The 26,197-nt window shown below is 43.5% G+C and overlaps 1 protein-coding gene across 1 annotated transcript in view; it reads left to right on the forward strand.

Moving 5' to 3' along the window:
• The window catches only part of MAD1L1 (mitotic arrest deficient 1 like 1), a gene marked incomplete at both ends in the record, with an annotated part of 320,077 nt that overhangs the window by 68,625 nt on the left and 225,255 nt on the right, over nucleotides 1–26,197 (forward strand). Inside the window, one exon of the mRNA XM_079542666.1 lies at nucleotides 23,005–23,149. Coding sequence (XP_079398792.1) covers nucleotides 23,005–23,149 — 145 coding nt within the window. The remainder of the gene's footprint in view (nucleotides 1–23,004; nucleotides 23,150–26,197) is intronic.

Below are 26,197 nucleotides of genomic sequence, written 5' to 3' on the forward strand. Positions count from 1 at the left end.
AATTGGGAGTTGCCTCGTACTGCCTCCTGTTAATGTCAGGGCTGAGCTGTGCAAAGAACAATTTTCTTGGTGTCTTTGGTTAAGCCAACATTCTCAGTTAGCCTTTAAGTATTTGTGTTCTGGCACCTGTCCTTGTTCATGTGTACCTCTAATTTATTGACTGGGATGGAGTGTGCAGCCATTTACTGATGTGTGATTCTGTTGAGATTACACAGCACTTCGGGTTTATCTGCATGATCTGTGGCGCAGAGATCAAATCTGCTGTCAAGTCTTTGCAATGACTTCCCAGAGAAACCTGAAGTCCCAGTGGTAATGTTCACTAATTATCAGAGCCTGGGATATCTGAACGCCTTCTTGTAATGCTATCTCAGCTCTTTATGTAGAGCAGAGCTTTCTTAGGATCACTTCCGAGGAGGTACTGCTTTCTTCAGGCTGTTAAGAGATTACAACAAATTCTTTAAGCTGTAAACCCACCATCTATCTCCTGCTTTCACAGCTCGGTGTCTATTTCAGTACTCCTGTCCATAATTGCAGTAACTTTACCAATTCTGTTTGGAGAAGTTTAAAACGTGGATAATGAATTAAAACTACATACTTCATGGGTGGAAAGAAGGAAAGGAAGGTGGGCTATGCATCATATGTTGAAGTTGTAATGCTGCTGCTGTAATGGAACACAGTAGGGTGCCATGGTGATGGTGTAGGTGCGAGAACCCAAGTGGAATATGTTACAGTGGAGACAAATCATATCCATTGCTCAGTACTTTATGCACTAATGCAAAATTTGCTGGCCCGCTCTATCATTGCTCTGGATCTAATTCAAAGGAGGATTAATCTTTTCACTTACAGGATGCTGGCGTTTCGACTTCATTGCTTACAGATTAGGTTCAATCTTTTTCTGTTTGGGTAGCAAAGCAGCGAAGTGTTGCAGCTTGTGGCTGCTGCCAAGGCTGGGAGCAGGCTGAGGGAAGGGACCTGGTCGTGCTCCTGGAGCTGGAATGTTGATCCCAGTGCCTGTGTCAGGTAAACCAAAAGCCATCCTGCTGGGCTGCTGATAGGAGTCTGACTTGAAGGGTGTGCACAGCCAGCTGGGTTTGGGTGCGTGGGATTTGTAACTTAGGTCTTTTATGTTACATGCATTGGGAACACTGGAATTAGATGCATTAAGAGCAAAACAATATCATTTTTAAGTTGAAAAACTACCCAGATACAAAGTCATTTACTGAGACAGTTGGCTTAACAGAATTGCCGACAGATTATAAACTGTATCACTGGAGTTTTCTGCCTGATGTTCATTTGTTTATTTTATGTAAAGCTGTTTCAACAGATTCTGGCAGAAATGTGTCTGACTTCCAGTTCAGCCTGTTGGATTGTCCCATCCCCTGCAAAAACATTGCCTCGTTCAGACTTTGCCTATGCCTGTAACTGGCTACTCACATCTTGTTTATTGGCCCTCACCTCATTACATCTCTTCTTTTTTGCCCTTTCTGAATTTTTATGGGAGTGCAAAGTTGTTTCTCTTTAAACAGGTGAGAAACATTAGCACATCAAATCTTTCCAGAATCTGTTTTGCCTTTGCATGCTGGACATACAGCTTATAGCTGCAGTCTGCTGCTGGGCGCTCAGACTCTGAGCTTTGGGCTGCTGCTCCACAGTCACTGGGAGAGGGGGAAGTGATCCCTATTTGTTTCAGTGCAGCTTTCCTGTAATCAAACTGCAGGGACTTTAATAACAGACTGCCTATCAGGCCGTGAGACTCGGATCGTTACTTATCTGTGGAGATGTTTTGCTCCAGGCAGCTGGTTTTGATAAATTCCTCTCTTTATCTTTTGGTCTCCTAGATGTTAGCAGTGTGCTCTGTTATCGGTGATACTTCTCTGGGAAGTTTTGGCTCTAAAAATGATCGATAGTGGTTCCTCCATCTTGCGTAGTATCAATCTAAGGACCTAGAAGGGATCTGCAGCTTGAGTTCAGCCAGACAGGGCTCCAGCTGGAACTGCAGCTTCATGATGTGCGTAGGTGAGATGCTGTCAGTGCTGTCATTCTACAGGAGCAAAGAGGAGTGAGGCTGAAATTAGTGCCCATTACTTCTCAGCATCGTCCTGGCTTGGGCATGGTGGAATTTCTCACTGTCACAGTGGTGCTGCTTAGAAGCCAGTCAAGTGAGACATCCCAGTGTGACTGGAGTTCTTGGTGTTCACTTCCATGAGACTCTGCTTGGAGCAGTAGAACATCCACTCGCTGTTGTTTGTCTGCATAGCATTGCTGCACCAACCTGGTTGTGAACATGTGATGTGGAGTATGAGGTGGTGGGCTAACAAAGCAAAAAGCTGCTTTTTTAAAATTCATTTGTGTTACAAATAAATATGTAGTTAACAAAATGAAGAGATAAAGATTCCCACAGGCCGGAAAAAAAAACAGGTTTTCTTCTAATTGTTTTGTTCTGATTCCTGTAAAGTTTGCTTGCTTGCTCTGGCCACATTTGTTTGGTTTTGTTATTATGCATGGTGAATATCGATTAAAAGCAAAGCAGGAATTCAGATTTCTCTCAGAATCCATTGAAAATGAAACATTGTTTCAAAGGAACATTTGCTTAATTTAAGATTCGAAAAGAAAAGCCACAATTCAGAGTTAGTGTGAGAAATCCTGATAATTAGGAAATGATTCCTCCAGCTCACGGGTGACAGGGAATGGTAAATCTTGCACATATAAAAAGAAAGAAGAGAAAGGAGTGGAAAGCAAATTGGTAACCCCCTGTTCCTTCACCGGGGGGAACGCAGGTAATTAGGTGATGTTCCTCATCCTCTGACATCTGTAAATGAGAGCTTGCTTATAACAGAGCTGTAATGTAAATGATGAACACTGAAACTACAATGAGAAATCAAACCTGTCGAGTGTGGTGTGAGGGTGAATCTTCAGCAGTGCTGTAAGCTGGATGCTCTGATAGCACAGCCTGAGCTGTCAGCCATCAGAACCATCTTCAGAACCAACCAGCTGCTGGGGGGGGATGCAAGAGGAGCGTATTGTGGGGTGCTCCAGCATCTGCTTTGCTCTGCTTAAGAGAAAGGAAAACAAGCCAATGCACAGTGCTAGCTAGTGCCCTCTAAATCAGCCCAAACCACCTTCCTGTGGTGCTCCAGTGCCCTGCATCTATCAGTGCTGAGAGCTCTGCTCTGAGCATGGGGCTGGGGGCTGTGCCTCTGCTGCTTTCACTGTGAGGGAATCGTCAGCTCCGGCGCTGGTGGGTTTTAATCAGGCCTTTCCTTTTCCTGTTTGCACTCTGCTCCATTTTCCTATTAAATGGTGATTGCACATTGTTGAAGAAGGCAGTCAAGTGTAAATTTCATTTTTTGCTTCAGCTAATGTTGCTGTTAGAGGTAGCTTTGCACATCTGTGAATATTCCCTGAAGGAGGAGGAGGAAAATCAATGGATGTAGCTGAAATGTTCAAATAAATAAAAAAGGGGGGGAGATTTAGATTTAGTGAGAGAGGAAACTGCCTGTTCTGCTATGGAAACTTTCCAGTCTCTTCTGCTCATATGTGCTTCTCATTGTTCCATTTTTCTTTTGAGTTTACACAGCGCAGTCAGTCTGTTTGCTTTTCTTTTTCTTTGCTTTTGTGAATTGTGAGATGGAAGGCATTAGAGATACCTTCTGAATAAAGGGGTCTGAGTGGATGCAGCCTTCCTTTGTGTTTTATTTGGGTTCTTCATTAAATGAAGGAGAGAGAGAATTACCTTTGGGATGAAGGCTGCTTAAGCTTCCCTGAATGTCCTGCAAAATCCATGTCCTGTACTTTGCTGGGGGTTCAAAGTAAGGAATGGAGCAGGTGCCAAGATGTGCTGGAACACACAGACCATCCCTGCAGTGTGCTCCAAGGTCTCCCTTGTCCATAATGTCCATACCCTGACCCACAGGGTGCTCTTGCTTTGAGGCAACACTCGAGCCTGCGTTTTATGCTGTAAACAGAGTAAGGACAACAAGGCTGTATTTATTTTCCTTGTTCCTTTCATTGTTTTTATATTCATTTATTATCTTGTCTTTTAAATGAAAGGCATTCTTTGCAGCTGCTCTTTCCTCTGTCTCATAAAACTTATCTGATACTTCGGGCTATGAAAAATCCACTTGTAATCTGGTTTGGGATTTTCTTTTGAGACTTGTTATCTGCGTGCTACCAGTGAAAACAGTGTTGAAACAATTTAATTTGTTGGAAATTTTTGTTCACTTCTATGCAGTAGTTCCTGCAGCAGGTCAGAGCGTCTGCTGGGTGAGGAACTGTCTGTCCCTTCACAATGTGGATGTGCTCCTTCGTTGCCTCAGCATCCTTTGCACGCTTCCTTGTTTCTGTCATCTTGTATTCAGGATAACTCAGCAGTCTCTAATGTTGTGCGTGTCTGCTTTACAGGAGCTAGAGAGAATCAAATGAAGCTGACAGGCTTAAACAAGCATGATCACGATGAGAGGTGATCATCAAGCTTTGGGATAACACAGTGTGGGATGTTGCAGAAGTTCAAAAAGGATGAAACCTTTAGAGAAAGTAAAATACGTTTGAGTGTTGTTGCAAAGGTACCACGCTTGGCTGAGAAAGTGTCTGAGCTGTAAGCTGATGGAGACTGGAAGGGTGTTCTGCAGAACTTTGGCTGTGCCTCAGTGCTGCTTTGCTCTTGTACTCATCCCAAAGCATCACCAGAAGGAGTGGTGCAGCACTGGTGCTGCTGCCCAGGGAGCAGTGGGATCACTGCCATGGATGTGTTCAGAGCCGTGGAGATGTGGCACTGGGGAACACAGGGTGCTGTCAGCTGGGGTGGATTGGTGTTGGATTTGGTGATCTTAGAGCTCTTTCCCAAACTGCATGACTGTGATCAGCCTCAGCTGCCAATGAAGGTGCAATGCTGGTTTGGATTAGGTGGTGGTGTGAGCTGTGTGCTGCTGGGAGCGGTGTTTGGAGGGACAGAGGCTGTCGTTAAAAGTAGAATGTGGGTTCATTGCAAAGCCTGGCAGTGTATGAATGTTAATAATACTGTAGGTAAGCGCTCAGGGAATCCATCTTCTGCATGACAAGAGTGTTTGAGCAAGTTTCTGTACTCCAGGAATATTCAGATAATTGCAAATTATAGACGGAGCAAATTCACCCCACATCAGAACCTGCTGGGTTTGAATCTCTGTCACCTCACTATTCATGATGTGAATGTGAGTTTAATTCACTAACTCCTTAAATATGTCATTCTTCAGGAAGAAACCTCAGCACTCAAAGCCTTTGCACATGTTAAAATTTCATGGAACATCTTCGATTAAAATGAGGCTTTTGGAACTGATGCTGTTTATATGCAAAAAATGGTTATCATCATAAAAATCCCAGGAGGGGATAAGGAAAATGCAATAAAATTTCACACTGTTTAATGTTCATCACCCTTGGGTATCTAGTAGATTTCCACTAAATAAATGCGAATGTGAGTTCCGTTTGCTTTAGCAGCTGAATCTGCTTTATCAGCCAGCTTGCTTGTGCTGCTGCCCATGGAGAGTCTGTTCTGAGGATCTTCTTTAGAAACACCTTCCTATTTGTGTATCACTCTTTTCTTAACTGAGCTGCATTTCTTCAAAGTAGTTTCTTTCCAGCGATGTGACTGAACATCATCTGCTGGTTCATTAATCAGCACCTTCCCTGCTTATCTTCCACTGCTTTGTGGAAGGTCTGGAAAGGAAGCACAGGAGCAGCACCATGCTTTGTTTCCTCCTCATCCCCACCGGATTGCTAAAGCAGATCTGTGTGTCAGGAAATCTAATATACAGCTCAGGGTTGTAAGCTGAATGTCTTTGGGGTAAAATATGCTGCACATCACTGCCTGCCAGCCTTGGCCTCAGCTTGCTGAGAGTGCTAAGGTTTCATTTTTAGTTTGTGGTCACCATTTAGAATTGCCCTTCCTCTGTGTCCCAGAGGGAAGAGTTCCCCCTGGAAGTGCACCCACCACACATGCAGACAGAGGTGAAAAGTGCTCCTCCTGGGGACTGGGCTCTGCTGGCTGCTGTCCTGCTGCTGCCTCTGTTTCCCTTTTGGGGATGATTGGCACTGTGATGCCTGGAGCACAGCTCCCACTGCAGCAGCAGGGAATGGCCAATTTCCCCAAACCTACGTGGGTGCAGAGCTAACTGGTTTTGTCTCCCCTCATTTATCTTTTGTTATCTGAAATTCAACTGATTTTTTTTTTTGTCCTTCTGAGCTGGCTGGCTGAATCTCAGACCTCTCTTTTCTTTACTGTACTCTGGCACTGAAGCTACTGATACTGACAGAGAACTTTGCTGTGTGTCTCCTAACAGTTCTTTTATGCCAATTTCTGGGCTTTGGCTATGTATGTTTTTTTTCCCCTCTAATAGTGAGAGGAGATATTATTTGAGCCCTGAATGTTCCATTGAGAACAGTTTTTCTTCTCTGCATCCCTAGATAACCACAGTGTTCCTAATGCTAGGACTTATTGCATGTTTATCATGTAAATAAATACTTAGATGAGTGTTGTGACATTCTAATTACATACAGCACTGTACAGATAAGTAACAGAGATGCAGAGGAGGTTAAATGGTTGCCTGAGGTTCAGCTGCAGGGCTCAGGGCAGCTTGGAGCAGCTGAATGCCAGCCCAGAGCCACAGCCTGTTCCTTTTCCTCCTTGAAATCAACTTGTCATCACAGCTACGAATGCAAAACATTCCAGTGGCTGTGCGTGAAAGTTCTTACATCCATTTTAGATAGCATTTAATGTTAAGGACTAGATGAAGTGTTATGAAAAGTAGAAAATAGATTGCTATCAAGCCTTAAGTCTGTCTTCAGGCCAAAGATGTCCCTACTTCTAAGGGTGTATGTGTGTAGTCACCTGGGAGAGATCTGTCTATCATCTTGATTTGTTCAGACTGCTGCATGTGGTACAAAATCTACAGTTTAACTTGGCCCAGCCTTTCTGTTCTCTCAGCATCATGACTTTCTGTCGGTTCCTTCCCTTTTGAGGAAATTACAGTGGAATTGCAGGCCTTATTACTCATGTCTAGGTGAAAGCTGTCTGGGGAGCTTCAGAGCTGTCGTGGTCTGGAAGAAGATTTGCACCCGAGTTCTCATAGAAGCAACTGGTTGCTGGTCATCATAGTGGCTCTGTTTGGATTTTAATACCCTTGTGATTCAGCTCCTGAGAATGGAAATGGTGTGCTGTTTCACGGAGATGAAAGGGGAAGAAAAGTGTTGTAATGCTTCTGCAAGAAGAGATTTTCCCGAAAAATGAGATGAGATGTGTGGGGATTTCAGATTTCAGGCTTTTTGTTTCATTCCAGCAGGGCTCTGCACTGCCTGCTGGTTTTGGTTTGAGAAATGTAAAAAGAGAATTCTTGAATCAGTGTAAAGTATTATCTCGGACCTGGTTGTTTTTATATGGAAAGTATGAATATTGTCTACTTCTTAAAGTGCTGAGTATTGTTCTTGGTCTGTTTCTCACAATTAAACATGCATGGCAAGGATTAAAAACAAATGCTTTTTGAATTTTTTTTTTTAAATTTCTGTTTCGATCTCTTCAAGAATTTTCATGTAAAGAGAAAACAATCCAAGGAATAAAGAGGTGAACCACAGCAAGGCTGGAGAGTTTGACCCTGGGTCTGAACTAATTGCAGTCATGCATCTTGGCCTTATCCTGATGCTTGCAGACTGTGGTGCCTTCCCTGCCTGCTGACAGCTGAGACCCCAGCACTCAAACCACAGCAGCTCTTGACACAGCGTTTTTCTTTTTCTCCCAGAAATTCTCTTTGGTTTCCTGTGTTGGTGGAGAAACACCAGGGATTAGCAGTGCTCCTGCCAGGTCTGAGAAAGCCTTTAGTTGTGAGCTGCACAGCTTTGAGACAGTTCAGTAAGAAATGTGCTTCAGATCATCTGATCTCCTTTCTGTCAGCTTATCTGTTTGGGAAAGGCATTGCCCATTTTCAGAGAGAAGTTGCTGTGAATAGAGACAGTGAATGTGACAGCAGCAGGCTCACTGCTAGCCAGGCGAGAGAGAAAGAATGATAGATGTGAAACAAAATATATTGCTTCCTTTTATGCCAGTTCTTCCGTTTCTGAATAATGTCACTCTGGTCAGATTAAAAAGATCACTAATTCTTTTAATTGTTGTGGCTCAGAAGCAGTTCTGGAAGCGCCTGCCCTGCTTAGCATGCTGCACTGCCTTCCTTTGCTTTGCAGGCTTAATGTATCTTAAATGGAAGCAAAGCGAAAACAGTTCTTGGAACATTTGCATGTGTCTGTGGATGAAGGCTATCAGCAGGAAGGTGATGTTTAACTACGTGCTGCTGCAGGCTTACGGGGAATATGAAACAGTGATTTCCTATTTCCTGAGCTGTGCTGTTATCCATAAGTGCAATATGTTGAGATACAAGTTTATGTCAATACATATGTGCTCTTCAGAACCCCGTGCGTGGCTGTGGCTGGTGTGCAGGATGTGCTGAGCCACACGGCCACCTGCAGCCCTGTGCTTGAGGGTGTGCTTTCTGCTTTCACAAATCAGGTTTTGTCCAAGCGTGAAATATCTAATGGCAGCCTTGCCATTTTGGAGTGGACCAAAGGGGGACAGCTGAAAATATGGTGATGTCATGTATGGAAACCGGACACAGATTACACGTTCAACAGGTGGCATAGGCATAAGCTCTGCATTTAATAAGTTTAAAATACTTGAAGATCCAGCATGGCTGGATGAGCAGTACAGTGCCTGTTTTGTACTGATTTGGACTGTAGCCGTGTCTGAGTTGGTCATGGGAGAGGCAAGCGTGCAGCATGCTCACTGTGCTCGGCCCAGAGGAGTGTGGGCAAAGCCTGCTTGAGATATGACCTCCACGTGGAGATCACAATGGGAACTGAGCCACTCGGCTGCTCTTTGGAGGCAGACTCAGCTTTATGTTACACAGTCACAGTTTATGGGGCCCAGGAGGGAGCAGGCAGGAGGCTCAGAAGCTGCCTTTACAAATAAATTAAGTGTTCCTAAAGGCGAGGTGTTCATAGCTATTACAGTTCTGTATTTATGTGCAGCCTGCTTTTCCTTGCATTTACATTTAGATCTACCGTGATGCTATTAAATGTAATCATTGGCTGTTTTGCCTTACTTTTTGGAGGCATTGAATTTTCGGATTGATTTCTAGAAATGCCCAACTACCAGCAGAGCCTTGTAGTCAGTTACACTCAGATACATCAGAGTTTTGTTTAATCGACTCACACCAGATCTCGTACAGAACCACACTAATTTCTCCTAATGAAACTGCCGGCCCTGCGAGTCTGGCACTTATAATCCTCTCAGAAATCCTCATTTTCCCCGCTGTTGCAGAGCTGTGCTGTGTGCAGCTTCCTTAATGCACCATGTAGGATTCCTGGGACCTCTCGCTCGGGAAGGTGGTGAGAATAAGCACAATTAGTTGCTGTCACATTGATGTTGGTGCTGAGGATTCAGCAGGGAAGGCGAGCATTGCCTGTGGGGCGGCCGTATGGATCCGTTGGTTCCTCTTGTCAGGGCTCTCTCCTGGCAGAAAGATTTGTCTTGAGATGTCAGCAAAACCAGACGCTGTTAATTAGCTCTACATAAATAGATATGGTGCTATTTAATGTGATGGCTGATAGTGTTTTTAGAGTGGAATTAAAGGAAAGTGGAATAAATATTGGAGATATTTTTGTACTCGGGGTCTTCTTTTAACATCTTGTTATGAGACCACATAGGGAGCTTATATATGTTTGTTCTAAGCAAATTGCCAATGCTTCCTGTAAGGAATAAAAAGCATTTTTAAAGGCAACTGCCATGGGAAAGCAGAACTTGGGGATGTACCAAGTCATGCCATAGAAGCTGTGAAATTTATCTATGTCCTGTATTTAAAATTCAACCAAGCCTTCAGCATTTATTTTATCTTCAGTTTTGGCTAAAGCTGGAGTGATTTCTCCTTTGTGCCCTCAGTTAAAGCAGTTAACTGTTCCGGCTTTGAAGAACATAAGTGCCAGCAGTGAGGTGTGTGCTAAACTGGCTTTAGCCTGAAAAAATCCTTAAATTTTACAGTGTACAATTTTTTCATGGAATAGTGTTATTTCACAATCACAGAATCATAGGGATTGAATGGGACCTGCAGATCATCTAGTCCGTCTCATCCTAAAGAACGTTCCCTGGCAACACCAAGATCCTGAAAAAGGAAAGTTTAAGTAGACTGGGGATTAACAGGCTATCGTTGTCTAGATTTAAATATCAGGAAAGCACTGAGATCAAGAAGGTTAGGCTTTGAGCTGACTTAATGCAGTGAAAAAAAAACTGTATGAAGTTTATAACAGGCAAATGCACTTATGGATTTTCAAATAATTCTTAGGCTGTTGAATGCTATTAGTAAGTAATAGTTGGAGCTATTAAATCAATAATGTAAATGTATTCATGAATTCAAGTGAAATTGATTGACTGTTCATTAGATTGATTTAAGTGATTCCAAGTAGACTTCTCAATTTATGTTCATTTGGAGATATTTTAAATACCGTGATTAAAGATGGAACTGTAGAATCCTTAGAGTTCGAAGGGACCTTTAGAGGTCATCTAGTCCAAATCCCTTGCAATGCCCAGGGGCACCACAGCTCCATCAGGTTGCCCAGGGCCTGATCCAGCCTCTCCTCAAAAGTCTCCAGGGATGGGGCATCAACCACGTCAGTAGGCAACCTGTTCCATCACCATCCTCACTATAAAAGGCTTTTTCTTTATAGCCAACTTAAATCTCCCCTCTTGGAGCCTGAAGCCATTTCCCCTTTTTCTGCTGCCACAGACCCTGCTAAGCAGTCTGTCCTCTTCTTTCCTGTAGCTTCCCTTCAAGTACTGAAGGCTGCTCTCAGGTCACCTCGCAGCCTTCTCTTCTCCAGGCTGCACAGCCCCAGCTCTCAGCCCATCCTCACAGGAGAGGTGTTCCATCCCTTGGATCATTTTTGTGGCCCTCCTCTGGATGTGCTCTAGTATCTCCATGCCTCTCCTGTACTGAGGGCTCCCCACGTGGGTGCAGTAATCCATGTGAGGCCCCAGCAAAACAGAGTAGAAGGGCAGGCTCACCTCCCTCAGTCTGCTGACCGCACTTCTTCGGATGCAGCCCAGGGTACGGTTGGCTTTCCAGGCTGTGAGGGGCACATTGCTGGCTCACGTTCAGCTTCCCATCCACTGTAAGAAGTATTTGAACAACCAGTGACTGAAGTCCCAAGTTTCACAGACTAGCACCTTTCCCTGCCTTTAATGTCTTTCCAAAAATCCAATAAAAATCCAATAAACTGAAGATTTTCTTCTTTTACATCGAGATCTTCATCTTTCCTGGTTCATTCAAAGATGTTCTTCTGATCTGTGTTCATGTAACCATTTGCTCCTATAGGGGTTGTTAGGCTGTGCCAAAGGGGGGGGGGACCAGAGTCCTCAAAGCAACTACACAGACAACTTACTGCAAGAAAAATGCCCTGGGAAGCGAGTTGCTTTAATTCAAACCCTCAGGCGCAAGTTAGAAGCCTTGAAGAGTACTTCCCATGTAGATAAGATGGCAGTTTCTTATCACTTTTTAATGTTGAGTTTAATGTGTATTAGTCGGGCAAATCTGTTTTTCAGTACTTCTACACCTACCATATACTTTCATATTCTCTGTTTTCATGATGCTTGAAAGCTTGTTTACGTACAAGAGCAAGATTCTCCTGTGCAGTGTGTGCAAGAAAAAAAACAGTGGTTGGGGGCTAAACCGTGTTAAATTGGCCATTAAAAAGAAGTGGTAGAATGATGTTGGACGTGGGAGTCTGTCTCAAGCACTGCTGGAATGTGCAGGTTTCTCTGAGACCTCTGGTGATTATTTGCATAGGAAAAGCCCAATCAGAATATCGGTGTGTTTTTTAAGAAAGAAAGGAAAATCCTTACCTGCAATACTGCATGTGGGTGTCAGGGACAGGAATTTTCTGAGTGTCCCCCAGCAGTGAGCTGCTGAGCCCTCATTTAAGTTTCCACTCAGTTTTCCCCTGAGAGCTGTGGCTCTTTGTTGTGCCTTCAGTTTCACTGTAGACCCGAGTATCACTCCCCATCTCTTCTCCCCCCGCTTAATTTTTCTCAAGGCATGTTGCCCAATGTTAGGAATAATGAGAGAAGTGATTCATTATTAATAAGTTAACCTAGACTATATAGGGCTTGACTTTTTCTCTCTGCCTCGGTGAGTTTGATGTGTACTTTCCTTCCAGAGAAAAAAGAAAAAGTAAATTCTGCACAGAATAGCCCTGGGCTTCTCTTTATGAAATGTGTGCTTCTGCACAAGTGGGCTGATGGTAAATTGGAAGCATTTCATTGCTGCTGATGGCAAAGTGATGCTTCATAGTTCGATGGAGATTCCCAAACTCTGTCAGTCCTCTGCTTCTTGGAGTCAGCATGGTTTGGTAGACTAAGAGTAGGGGGAAAGAAAAGATATTAAAAACAAAAAAAAAGAAAGAAAAAGTAGTCATTCTTAGAGGATAGCCATCTTTAGAGGATAAAGTACACTTGTATTTCTCCAGTGCAGTCCCATGCCACTACTGCCCTATGCATTTACTTTGTTCATTTCCTTTCTCAAAACTCTCAGGGTTATCCTGCTGCTGCAAAATCCTTATGTGGTGTTTCTTTGGACATCTGATGGCATTGATTGAGGGGTGGATCTCACACAAGAATATTCTTCCTGATTTCTGGCTGTTGGTGTGGCAGACAGGGTTATCAGTAGCTCCTATTGCATCTTCAGGCTGTTATTCCTGCGGTGTCTGTCCTGTGTGTAGGTAAGGCTGTGGCTCATGGCGTTGTCGTGGTGGGTCTTCCCCTCTTGACAGAGGGAAGTTGGGTCAGCAGGTGCTGTGTTCTCCACTCCTGTGATGGAACATGGTGTTCCTCTGGCTGTGGTGAGGAAGGGCTGTTTGCGGAGGAGATTTGCTCAGTACCTTGCTGTGCTGTGTAAGCAAAGAGTCCTTCTATCAATTCATACAGGAACTAACCCTGCCTTTTTAAAGGTCATTTCTGTCTCAGTCAGCTTTTAAAGTTCAAGAGGAAATAAACTGCTTAGAGTTGGCATTTTTCAAGTCAAGTGTCAACTTTCCAAGCCCCCAAGCCAGGGGATGTGGAGGAAGGAGAGATTAATAAGAGAGCTGCTTGCTTGTTACAGTGATTGTGCAGAAACCTTTTTTCTTTCTTCTTTATGGGGCTTTGGAATGAAATGGAACATTGTTGAAATATCTCACTTTCTCCTTTTCACTTTGCAATGCAAAAGTATCCAAAGCTCTTTAGAAGTGCTTCTTTTCCACTGACAGCAAGAGGAGAGTTTGTCAGCTCTGGTGAAGTAGGACACAAGAAACGTTTTATGACAATGCCAATACCTGAAAGCTCTTTTAACCACAGAATCTTATTATCTGGTGAGAATAAAATGCACTTTCAGAAAGTAGCTGTGGTCTCCAAGCAGGTGTTTGCCCTTAACTGCATTGACGCCTTTTCCCATGCAGGGGATGGTGAATCAATAAGGAAATAAACAGGACGAACAAGCTTTATTAACCAGGTAGGGCAAGGCAACAGGGGAGATGATAATGGAAGGCAGGTGGCAGGCGAAGGGCATGTTGAGCATGGGCAATGTGCTGGCTGTCAAAGCACCTGCACTGAAGGTGGGCCGTGGAGGTCCTGGTGCTGTGAAGTGTTGAGTGGCTCCAGGCAAGCAAAATATAGGAAAACACCACCAAAAAAAGCCCACAGTACTATTTCTTAAAGTGTCAGGGCAATTGACAAACACCTCTTTGTTTTTCAGTTCTCTGTTCTTAACCTTCTCTGTTTGGCTGGTACAGCTACAGATGAGTGTGGGAACGCTGTGCACTGCATGCCCATCGCGTGGTGGGAGATGGTGGTGGTGCATGAGGGGTTGTGTTTCCAAATAGCTTTAAACTAGGAATATTTTATACGCAGGTGACCATAATGCAAAACCACATATAGTACTACTTTTTTTACTCCTGTTGACTTTTTATTCTTTTCTTGCTTGCTTTTCCTTAAAGAGGAGCTCTTTAGAAAATATGGATCTCTGAAAGCTTTTCTTGGTAAAGATGCCATGCAGATCTCTTCCTGCTTTGAGCTTGGCTCTGTCGCTGCTCTCCATGGGAGCTGGTGGCTGTTGTGCAGCATGGGAGAGAACAGTTCTCTTCGGAAGCATGCTGCCATTCCAATGGCTGACAAAACCTCTTCCAATAGAATAGAGAGATACAGCCCTCATTCTTTGGTACAAGGAGATTTTGGCTTTTTCTTGAATACTGTTTCTAATGGGAAGCTTGTGGTAGCACAAACTGGTGGGCTGCTTGATGCCATAGCACACTGCATCTGTGAGGAAAGACGTTCTTTTTTTCAGCTACTAATTTATAGTTTGGAAATTGAATATGACTCACGTATGAGAGAGATGAGATGACTGCGTACTCACCCAAGGAAATTCAATAAAAAAGCGCACCAGAGTAAAATTTGAGCTAGATGAGATCTGCTGGTATGCATTCAGAGTAAGCAGCCCCCTCCCACCTCCCTATCCCAGATTGGCAATCAGAGCCAAGATCAGCCTGAACCTATGCCAAGAGCTTTGGAGAAGTCAAATAAAAGAGCAAATGAAGAGTGATACTTCTCATATTTTTCCTTAGTTCAAAGCCTAAGGATTTCTTGAGGCAAAGGTGATATCTTTTTGTAGCTAATAGCCCGTGATGAATTTCTGTCCGTTAATTTGTTTAGCTCTCCACCTGAAAGAGGCAGTGAACAATAGCTCCTTGTTCACCTCCTGCCACTCATGATTTTGCAGACTCATGATTGTTTTCATTCTTTGCAGACAGCTGTAGCAGAGTATAGTGCAGTTGAATATCTGATTTTCTGCATCAAATCAGTTTTTCATAGTTGTGGGAATCAGGACTGAGTAGTGTCTGACAGGGACATGAGAGCTTGGGCAGCAAAGATTTATTAGGGCTGGTCATCATTATTCCATGTTCAATGGAGAGGGGAGGAATGATGTTAGTATGGTGAAGTGAGTATTAAAAAGCTTCTTCCTCCACATCCTAGGAGAGAGAAATAAAGAGCATTGAGGCAACCACAGTGCCCCAAAATGTCCCCTCCACACGTCCCCAGGGAACCAAGGCAGCCTGGCACCCAGCATTGGTGCAAGCTGAGTCCATGGCTGCTGAGTGAGTTCAGTGGTAACGTTTGGCTTGGAAAGAAGGAGATGAGTTCTGCTGCCTTGAGTACAGCCCCAGTGCTCCAGGTGCAGGTGCTGTGGTGTGAGCTGCGGCAAACCCATGGAGAACGCTCAGAGGTTTGCTATTTTAGCAGCTGGGATTAGATGAAGGCAGTCTGCTAAAGGCACATAAGCCAAGCAGAGGTGACAGTATGCATGTGTCTTACACATGCTGAACTTGTAAGACAAAGTGATGAGTGCCTGTGTTGTCTTAGGGGTCAGCTGAGTCACAAAAGTGATGCTCTTGTGTTCTTTAATTGATAACTGCTGTTTTATGAGTGAGACAAAACCAAAGTAGTCTGGTTGCCGTGTCTTTAAATATATTTCCCTGTAATGGCTTCACCCCAAAATTACAAATCTGACCTTTATGCTCATCTAGTGATTTCGAATCGTGAATTGCCACATAAAGACTATTTACTTGTCCACCTGACTGGTTTCTGTATAAAGTATTCATTGCAAAGAGATTGCATAGTGTGCAGCATTGTATTATTAAACATTTAAAAATATTGATGCAGGAGAATCGATGTAACTGAGCTCTAAATTTAATCATTTTGACACTTCTTTCCACAGTGACAGCTTTATTCCTGTTGCCTTATATTGGCATGAAAGTTCTTTGAGTTAATTTGGGGGGAGGAAATTAGAGGGAAGATGCCTCTGTGCTGTGCAGATAAGATGTAAAAGTGTCAACAGTTTCATGGAAGATTCACATTGGGCGTCTCTGGGTGGCAGCAGGGAAAAGCCATGGAAAGCTTTAGGATTAAGGATAGCAGGATGTCCTGAATCAGTGGAGAATAGCTGCATGGAAGACTGCTGTTGATTTCAGCTGCACTGTCAGTGCCTTTCACGAGCCCAAAGTTAGGAACAACCTAAAGACCGAGCCCTGAGGACTGCCTCTGTGGCATCAGATAGGAGCTCTGGCACAGGTGAGGAGAGGAATCACCTGTTTGCAGGAGAAGCTTTCAGTTGCCTTAATGTGAGATCAATCTCTTCAAGCAATTTCTGTTCTTCATCAGTCTTCCAAATTCTGCAGCAAATGAGACCCTGCAGAAAGATGATGCAGTTTGCAGTGAATCCTGGTGTGTTGGGAGAGTGTGGCAGAACAGATCCACCCAGGGACATGGTGGATTTTGTTCTGAGTCATGATTACAGGTCATGTTATTTGGGCATGGGACTTCTAAGACCTTTGCAGTCTTAATATGCATCCAATATACTTTTAATAATTGCCAAGTCTTTTCTAATGCTCTGTTTAGTGTAGCTTGTATCATGCTAGACTGCTTTGATGCAAGAGGGTGGGAGGCAGGCAGGAGGTAAAGCTACATCAGTGTGTATGAGAAAGAAAGGCCGAGAGCAGCGGTGTGCCGGAGCAGCTGTTGGGGCAGCCGAGCAGTTTCTCAGCCCTTCCTTTCCTTTTATCCGCACTGATGTCCCATGGGTACGTGCCAGGGGTAATTCTTAATTCTCTAGGTTTATTTGTTGTCAACAAGTATCCATTACGAATTCTCTCGTGAGTTCCCAGTGAAAGCCTGGACAGGTTTTCACTGCCAAAAGCGTGCTGCTGAAAGGCTGAGCCACAGCTTGGAATTCTGATGAGGCCTATGCTGGGGTCCAGCACTGGGTTGCTCTGTGAGAAATATTGCCGACAATTTTGCCTTCTGTAAGTTCATTCAAGTATTCTGAAATTCACCTGTACAAAAAAAGTGTGTCTGAACGGTAATATACTCTGCTCATTTCACTGTGGAGTATGGTAATGCACACTGGAAATGAGCTCTCATTGGAAAAGGTCATTGGAAACATCTGTAGAAGCTTCCCAAAGCTGTAATGAGTCATGAGTGTGAGGTCTCGCTTGTTACATTGCAGTGGAGAGTTTAATGTTTTGTTTTTCTCATCTAAACACTTTGATCCTCTTTATTTATTAAGATAAGCTGTTATCTAACTGTCAAGAGCCTAGAATTTCAGCGTTTTTGTTTGCTGACAAGTTTGCTCAGCACAGCCGTTCTCCAACTCGCTTCATTCCCTGCTTCAAGCAAATTTCCCTTTTTTCACTCCTATTAATCCTTTATCTTTTACAGCCCTTGTGCTGCCTGTTCCTGAATGACTCTTCTCTCCCAGGAAGGGTTTGGCTGTAGAGCAGCCACCTGAGGTATTGGTCACTCTTGCTGTCTGTGCCGTGTTTCTGCTCTTCGTGCCCAGGCTGCAGAATCAAGCCCACAGCTTGACAGCTCGCTGGGATGGAGGATCCTCCCTGAGCCAGAGCGTTCACGGGAAAACCTTTACAACACACACACTGAATTGGATTGAGCAGAGAACTGTGCAGTGCACTCACCTCACTTCTGACGGTGCAAGAAATTGGAATCCTTCGGGCTCTTACAGCTGAGTGTGAGCGGGGCTGGTGGGGAAGCACGGGGATCAACGCACTGTCTGAGTAGGGAGGGGGAAGAAGGAAAAGATTGGTACAAGAGCTGTGAGAAGTTTTGTTTTTCTTTGTCGTATTTACGTGGACGTGAGCTCATCCAGCCCACAAATGGTTATAGATTGGTATCTGATGGGGCCAACTGCATTATTCATTATGATTCGGATTGAAATGAAATCATGGAGGGCAATTTTCTGTCTCACTCTTCAAGGTCAGATGAGAGTATTTATTATTCCCTCTCTGTTTATCTGTGAATGCAAATTGAATTTGGTGATTCAAATTGATGAAATGTTAGAAATATAAAACTCATCAGAGCTGACAGGAAGAGAAATTACTGGGTAGAGCTGGCCAGTGACTTCACCATCCCGTGTACAGGCCTCTCCTTTGATTAGTAATTATTTCAATCTTTGGGTTTTCTCATTCCCTGTTTTGTTTCAGTTGTTGTGATTTTTGTTCTCAAAGAAAAAAGTGCAGTAGCACTTCAAAGCATGTAGAATCTGAATTAGATGATGTAAATAAAGCCAGCTGCAGAGAGGATGCTTGGATCTTGGCTGGAGAAAAGGTTGTTTCAAAATTCTTCCTTGGTGCTTTTGTTTTTCCTCTCTCCCCAGCAGTTTCCTTTCTCCAGTAGTCTTTTGCCTTGCATTCCTTGTCTTCCAGGGTTGCTCTGGCTGTTCCCAGCAAGATTATGGTCTGCTGGGGAAGGGAATGGACGCTGCTGTTGTTTGGTGCTCGGCCTGTTGCCCATGGGCTGACCTTCAGCACAAGCTGGACCTGCCATGACAGGTGAAAAGCAGAACCTGTGGAAGGACCAAATGAGCACATCCTCCCACTGAAATAATCAGAATGGAGCTGTTCTGCTCACAGCTCACTGCAGTTCAAACAATTCAGTGAATCTTGGCTCGGTTGAATGTATCAGCCTGTTGTCGTGAGGCGTTGTTGTAGCATGTTCCCAGTTCTCTGCAGTGAACTTCTAAAACTTGTAAGGTGGGGATTATTCTTGTCTCAGAGTAGGAGTGGAAAATCCTTATCAGTGAATGCTCTTTAAAAACAGGCAGTCTGTAATTGCCAAATGCCATATGCAAAATCATGATCCGAAGATGGATGATACGCACGACGCGCTAATAGTTGTAGAGAACTGTTGGTTTTCTAGCTTCTGCTTTAATTGCTTCCACATCATTAAGGATACTCGGTAGGTATTCCTCTACCAGACACTGCAAACAGAAGAGTAAGTTTGGGTCAGGATGCAAATGTTGATTCATAACAGGAGCAGTGAATATTTAGATGTAGCAAAAGCCCTTAATAGATCTGTGTACGTAAGCTGCTATAAATCACTTTGTCTATTCAGCTATCACTTTTTTCCTGTAGCCAGTTCTACAGAAGATGGCAACGTTATCAAGTTAGTAAGCACCCAACAGGCAGCGTGGGTTCAGTGGCTTTTAAATATCAGTAAAAGCTGTATTTACCAAATGAACGTCATTAACATAAGCTTTGGCCTTATGAACACTTGAGGTTTAGAGGCTTGGAAAAAAGGACGGCAATGCCTGTAGTTATCTCACCCTTGAAAGATTTTAGTTTCCACAAATCAATGATGTATGTATTTGGCAAATGATTCATTTTTCAGCTTAAGATCAAAACAAGCTAGAGAAGTCTCTCATTCATTGTTAAATTAAGGCCTTGCTTTCGTTCTCATCTTGATGGTGGATGTAGAAAGCGTGTTTATTAGCATGATAGTAAATCCCACGCTGAGGGCCTGATTAGATCCTCCCAAGGTGAGGCAGTGCTGTGGCAGCAGAGGTGAGCGATGCTGTGCTGTGTGTGCCCACCTGGCTGGGGAGGGAGAGGGCCCTGATGTGTCCTCTGAGTCAGTGCGACCTCCTGACAGTCCATTAAAGTTGCTGCCAGGACATAAAATTGGTCTCCTTTCTGTTCTGTAGCTTCACTTTGAAGGAACTGAAGTTCTGAGCCTGATATTTATGCTGCTGGTTGGGGAGTAAAATTAAATACTGCCTCAGTGATAAAACGTGCTGTCAGTGTACCAATAAAGCTCCCAACATCTGCCCGCTCCTCGCTCATTTCATCTCTCCACACAAGCAAAATAATTCTTCGTGTTGTTCCCTCATTGTAATTAGAGTCTGGCCCAGGACTTGTAGGTAGAGCAGCAATGTGATGTAGGAGCTGCTTATTTTTGAGTGATTTTTTGATTCGTGGAAACCCTATAGGGTGAGATGCTGGGAATGGAGGCTAAGGGCATCGCCGCCAGAGAGGCCATGGGCACACTGTTCTGCTTCTCAGTGGACAACAGGAAGGCACGTGGAGTTACCTTGCTATCTGTGCCTTCACGTTGGCTTTTGAAACTTGAGAACTGGAATGAAAAATAACATTTTTCTCCCATCACTCCGCTCTCAGCTGCCAGTGCAGTGTATGACTTTGCGTGCTGTCTACAAACGCGTGGGCATGTAGAGAAGGATGCAAGTTGTCAGGCCTCAAATATTGGTACAAAGCAATCTCCCTTCCTCTTTTTTTGCCTCATTAGTTTGTGCGAAGAGCTTTTCATTTTGTTCTGCGTGGCGATGCTGATAGCTGCAGTGTGACTGTTACAGTGTGACTGTTACACACGGGCAGCAGCACTGCTGTTGTTTTCCACCTGTGCTCCTCTGCTGTTCTTCCCATCCATGCTCCAATCCCAGCATATTCTCTTTGGTGCCACCCTCCTCCCTGGTGCTTGTCCCTGCTAGGTGCACAGGGCTGTGCTCTTCCTCAGCTGCAGTGTGACCAGGCGCTTTTCCTCTTCCAGCTGTCCTTTGCTGCTGCACACAGATACCTGCTTTTCCTTTCAGGCTGACAAAGAGACAGCTTGTGGCATCCCCTCTGCTATTCCTGCTGTTTTCTGAGTGCCTGTGAGGTGGTGAGTTGGTTGCTGAAAGGATGGAGTAGTTTGAGTAACGTTTAATGTATCACTGGGGCAGGTGGAAGCTGAGAGCTGCTCTTGTAATTTTTTTTTTGGAGGCAAATTATTAAAATGTATCTTGCAGCTTCTGTTTTCACTGTCTGCTGTCATTGTTCTCAGTATTTCAAAGAACACTCTGGAAAATGAAGTTTTATCATTAAGATTACACTAAAGTGGATTACAAAAGGGAAAAGCAAAATACGAAGAGTCTCAAGAGCTCAGAACAGAACGATGTTGGCATCTCATTCACGAGGATGTGGAGCAAGGAACATTAACAGGCTGATAAACAGAAATGACTTTTTCTCCTTTCGGCTTAAAAGGTTCACTTTGAACTGGCAGAGGTTTTAAAAAATGCCAGTTCTCCACACTTACACTGAATGGAGAACTTTGAGCTTGTTTTTCGTTTTTCTAAATGTTTGGTTTGAGCAAGCATTTGCTTTTGGAAAGCCGTAGGTGTCACTAGTGTGGAAGAGAAGTGCCCAGTTCTGACTGCAGTGGTACTTGCTGCTGCTGGGCATTCAAATCCTGCTTTGTGTCACTAAGGAATAGAACTTTCCTTTTGGATTTATTTTTTTTTTTCATAGAAGATGGTTTTTGTCATATTTGGTGCAGTTTCTGGAAGGATTATCAATCTGTCCCAAGAGAGGAAGAAAGGATCTCAATAATTTGCTTTGGCATGGTGTGAAGAGTTGTAAGGAAGCTGAATTTCACACTTCTCATATTAGGGAAACCTATGCTAGCAGATTCAGTTCAGAGAGTTTAAGTATTGTCACTGCTTTCAGACATCTCTGGTGTTTAAATTCTATCTACACTAACATCACATTCAGCTCAGTCTGAAATACAAACAGAAGATGGTGTTCTTTCCAGGTGCCATGCCACAGCTGAGGGAATTGCCCATTTGTTTCCCTTTGCTTAACTTTCCTTATGTATTTAAGCAATTCTTTTTCAAGCCAGTTTGAGAGCAGTGTCTCTGAATGCCTGAGCTATCCTCGAGGTCTGAACTTCACACATTATTTGCTATTTCAAGAAGGAAACCCATCCTATGTCTTTCTTTTCTATCTGAATGTCAGCATGTTAACCCATTCGCTTGCTCAGCACTTTCACCTTCTGCGTGTTACTGCCTAAGCTACTTGTATGTGCATGTGACGTTTGGCATCTTAATTCCAGCACGTAGTTTTATCCAATGTACACAAAATGAGGACTCAATCTGTTTGTCGTCTTTAGATTTTGACTTCTTAGAAACTTTTAAATAAAGATTTATTCTATAGAATATGTCAACAATTAATTATCTCTATTAGCCTGTGGAATTCTCGCACTGTTGAACAAGAACAAAGCTGGTGTTTCCACTGAGTATCCACAAGATTGAACTTGAGGTGTCTACTGAGTTGTGATGCATAAGAAGCATCAAGTGCAAGGCTGCTGTTGCCTCACGTTCCGTCACTGTAGATAATGTTTGTGGGCACAGATTCTCTTTTTAATTGACCAATTAAAACAGAACCAAGGATGTAATGGTACCTTGCTAATTAAATTATCCATTTTCAAATGCACCTTTAGCACTGTTAAACTTTCCCATCAGAATACAACAAGGAAGAGTCAATTTCTGAATGGGTCCAAACTGAACTGGAGCCTTGCACGCTTTCCTTATTCACCTGGTGTTTTATTATGCACGTTCCTCTTCAAGGAGAGGAATTTTGAGGTTCAAAATAGCTGTTTGGGGATTTCAGTGAATTCCAACAGAAATTTCCCTGGTGCAACTCAATGACCTGGCAGTTCAGGATGGACTTAATTTAAGCTGATAGTCTTTTAAGGCATGGTTCTCTTTGAGATTTATCTAAGCAGTGCCTTAAAATGATGGGGAGCCAAGCTCTTGTGGTTTAATCGAGAGTCATGTCCACATTGCAAACAGAGTGCTAGCTGCCTCAGAAGACATTTATCTTTCAACGTAGGTTGCTGAAAAGAGCGAGTGCAGGTGGTGGCAAGGTGAATATTATTTTTCTCTCAAAGCAGATCATAATAAACCTCCATTTTGCTTTTGCTTTGTTAGGAGAGGGGGAAAAAAAAAAAAAAGGAGAAGGTGCAGTAGGAACCAGGATCTTGCGTTGCTTGTTGAAGATGAGCTGTCTTCTCAACCTGATTTTAGATACACAATTAATTAATTGCCTTGTATATGTGAGGTTCCAGTAATCTCTTATGCTGAACAAGAAGGCCTACACTGCCATGGTTTTCTCCTATCTTTTTCTGAGAAAAGCTGATAAGGAGGCTGCAGCTACTCCTAATGATTCCAGCAGTGCAGCTGTAACATGACATGGCAGCAGCCCCGGTGTCCTGCTTCTCTGTGGTCTTTCTGGTCTCTCTGATTAAGAGGCAATGCTCAGGGTTTCACTAGCCTTTGTTATCTTCCCTAGTGCCCGAATACTGGAGAAGGCCCGACAGCAGCTGCAGGAGGAAATTCTACAGGTGCAGAACCAGCTCTTGGATGAGAAGAAGAAGCGCGAGCAGCACGAGGCCCTGGTCAGGCGTCTGCAGAAACGTGTGCTGCTGCTCACCAAGGTGAGGGCGCCGATGATGTCTGTAGGAATGTGTCCTTATTCTTTCCTCCAGGTGTTTCTTCTGTGTTCACTCCAGTTAACACTGCTAAGTTACTCTGGGGACTTCGCGTAGCAGATGCTGTAAAAGTGACGTGAAACTTGTCTTCGGGGCTGCAGTGGGGTAAAGGTACGAGAACATTGTAAGGCTTTGTCAGTGTGCTCCTCCATCTGGGCTCCTGCTCTGTTGGCAATCTGTGGCTCAGTCTCAGGCATGACATTTGTGCGAGGGCAGGGAATTGAATCATGTTGTCTCCAGAGTGTTTTGAGCCACTGAGGGGAATTTATAAAGGCTTTTGCTGCCTCACCTCCTTTCCTAAAGAGAACGAAATGACTGCACCTTGTCAGCTGTTTCCGTGGAAAAACAATTTACAGAGTAAGAGAATCGCCCTCCTCTAACGCTGAAAGTCTGTTCAGATATAATGGCAGGCACTAGACCAGTAAATTGAAAATACATTTTAAGATTCTTTCTATAGGATATTTCAAAAAGTCTGCATTATCCTATATCGAGTGTGCTTCCCTGATGAAATTCTATACAATAATTTTCAAGTCTGCAGAGCATTGAAAAATGTTATATTAAATTCCGAGGGAGCTCTTTCCCCAATGGGAATAATAATTCTTTCTAGTAAGAATGATATAGACTTCAGTTTCAATAATATTCCTTACAAAACTTCACTCATCTAAAGCAATCTGCCTGATATCATCAAACTGCTCACGTAGATAAGCCTGTGTGTGTGCATAAGGTCAGACTGGAGAAGTTGGGGTGAGAGAAGAAGCCAGACACGTCGTCATGCATGGGGAGGAAGGTGCTGGCTGTAGGAGTGTCTGAGCAAGCAGAAAAGGGGCTCGTCTGTTGGTAGTGCTGGAGGCTTTAATTTCCAGTGTCGAGTAAAGCATTTTGTTTGGTTTTATTTGCTGTGCACTCCGTTCTGTTTAATTCTGTGTTAGTGTTGAGCCAAGGAGTCTGTGGTAGATGGTAAGCAAGGCCTCTAGGAGCAGGAAGGAACTGTTTGACAGGAGGATATTTTTCCACCGCTTCTGACTGCAGAATTTGGTGCCATGAAGAGTCTTGTAAGCGAGAAGAGGACAGAAGTTTTTGCCTTTGCACCAAGGCAGGCACTGAAGTCAGGATGGTCGGGCAAAAACCTTCCCAGTGGAAATAGAAAAGGCATTTCATCTCAGCAGCAGCTGAGCCTCCGTTGTTCTGGTTTGATAATGGTGTGGCTGGTTGTGACACAGGTGAATGCTGAACCTGACAGAAAGCCTTTACAGCCTTTTCAGCCGTGCAGTGTGGCTCTGGGCTGCTCGGATCTAAAGGGAGTTTCTCAGATGGGCTTCTGAACTATTCCCTTTGCTAACTTATTTCCAGTAATCATCAGAAATCTCTTTTCTCAGTGAATACAAAATAACTTTGCTATCATTACTTCTGTAATTACTGGACAAAAAGGCGATAATACTTTGTCGTGTAATGGATTGGACTCTACTACAGTGCTATAGAGTCCTTAATTTGTTTGCTATCCCCTTCACCCCCACTCGTGGGGAGAAATAGAGGAAAAGTTGGAAATGTCCTTGATCAAACCAGAGCAGATAAACTCGTATTTTGTCAGTGAAAGTTTTCAGTGTGCTGAGTGATTCCTCCACTGCCCTGCTTTAAAGGAATAAAGACTTTGCTGTTCTCTGAAAATTTATATTCCATCCAGGGAATGCTAGGATCCTTTGTGGAGGAGTACGTGCATTCTGGTACTTTGGCAATCTTCTCTTGGCACTGCTGCTCCCACTGGTTGCTCTCTCATGCAAAATCAGAAGAAGGAATTTCATTTAATTAAAAAAGTACGATATTGTGATTTAAAATGAGATTGAGCAAATGTACTGCCTGTTAAAAATAATTATTTTACATTGAAAGCGTATCACCTAGAATGGTATTTAATCATCTAATTAGTGGCATCAGTAGTACAGTGTGCTTCTGTCTATGTAAATGGAGAAAGGAGAAGATGAGCTCTCTCTATTGAGTCTTTGTCTTGTTAAATAGGACTGTGAAAATCTAATTTGGGAGAGACTTTTATATATATGATTGAATCAGCATTGCTTCTGATGCTATGGTTTTTGCATTTGTGTATGTTTGACCCTCTGGTAGGGCAGTGAGTGTGCTCCTGTATTCTGAGCAAATAAGGACTGAAAGACTTCAGACACATTTGACTGTGCAAGTTTAATCCAGCAACAGCTATCTGTTCTCTGGGATCAAATTGTAACCTGGAAGTCTCAGGTCTTGAATGCATTTTAAAACATCAGTAGAAAACGATAAGCTGTTCTTCATTTGGTAATGGCAATACCTAATATTTTAGTTATAAACATTCAGATGACATTTCCTTTCTGATCTGATTCCTTCTCAGATTTTATGGCTACTGAATTTTGTCTCCAGATTCAAGCAATATTTTCTGATTTTCGTGGGTTGCTCTTGTTCAGTCTGGCTCATTTTCTACTTGCCGCAGACTCTTTTACTTGGTTGCTCTTATATTTTCATTTTGGTGCATTTAACTTCTCCCTCCATTGCTTGCTTCCTTGCCTCATTTGCTTCTTTTGGGCTTTCTTGACCTTACTCAGGCGTTTCCACTTGGTTTACTGTTTGGAATAGGCACAGTTGTCAATCTAGGGTACTTCTATGAGGCTTTACAACTCTTTCTTCCCTGACTGCCTCGAAGATCAGTGTTCTCCAGCCTTTGACATACTTGTTCAGTGATCTAGCCTGATTAATTCTACCTCTGACAGCGGAGTGGGGCAGGACGTGCATCCTGCTTATTACTATTGACAAACTGCTGTTTAGAGCGTGTTTGCTGATCACTTTCTCGTGTGTATCTTGTAGATCGGGGCAGTACTTGAAGCTTTCTGATAGATGTGTTTTCAGTGAGATGAGAGCCTAGGCTTGGACACCTCAGAGATTTTCAGATGCTGACGGCTTGAAGGCATTTCCTGGAGTGTCAGTCTGCTCACTTAGGGTAATGAAAAAGAAATTAGT

This window comes from Tetrao urogallus, assembly GCF_951394365.1.
Source record: "Tetrao urogallus genome assembly, chromosome: 15".
Classification (NCBI taxonomy): Eukaryota; Metazoa; Chordata; class Aves; order Galliformes; family Phasianidae; genus Tetrao; species Tetrao urogallus.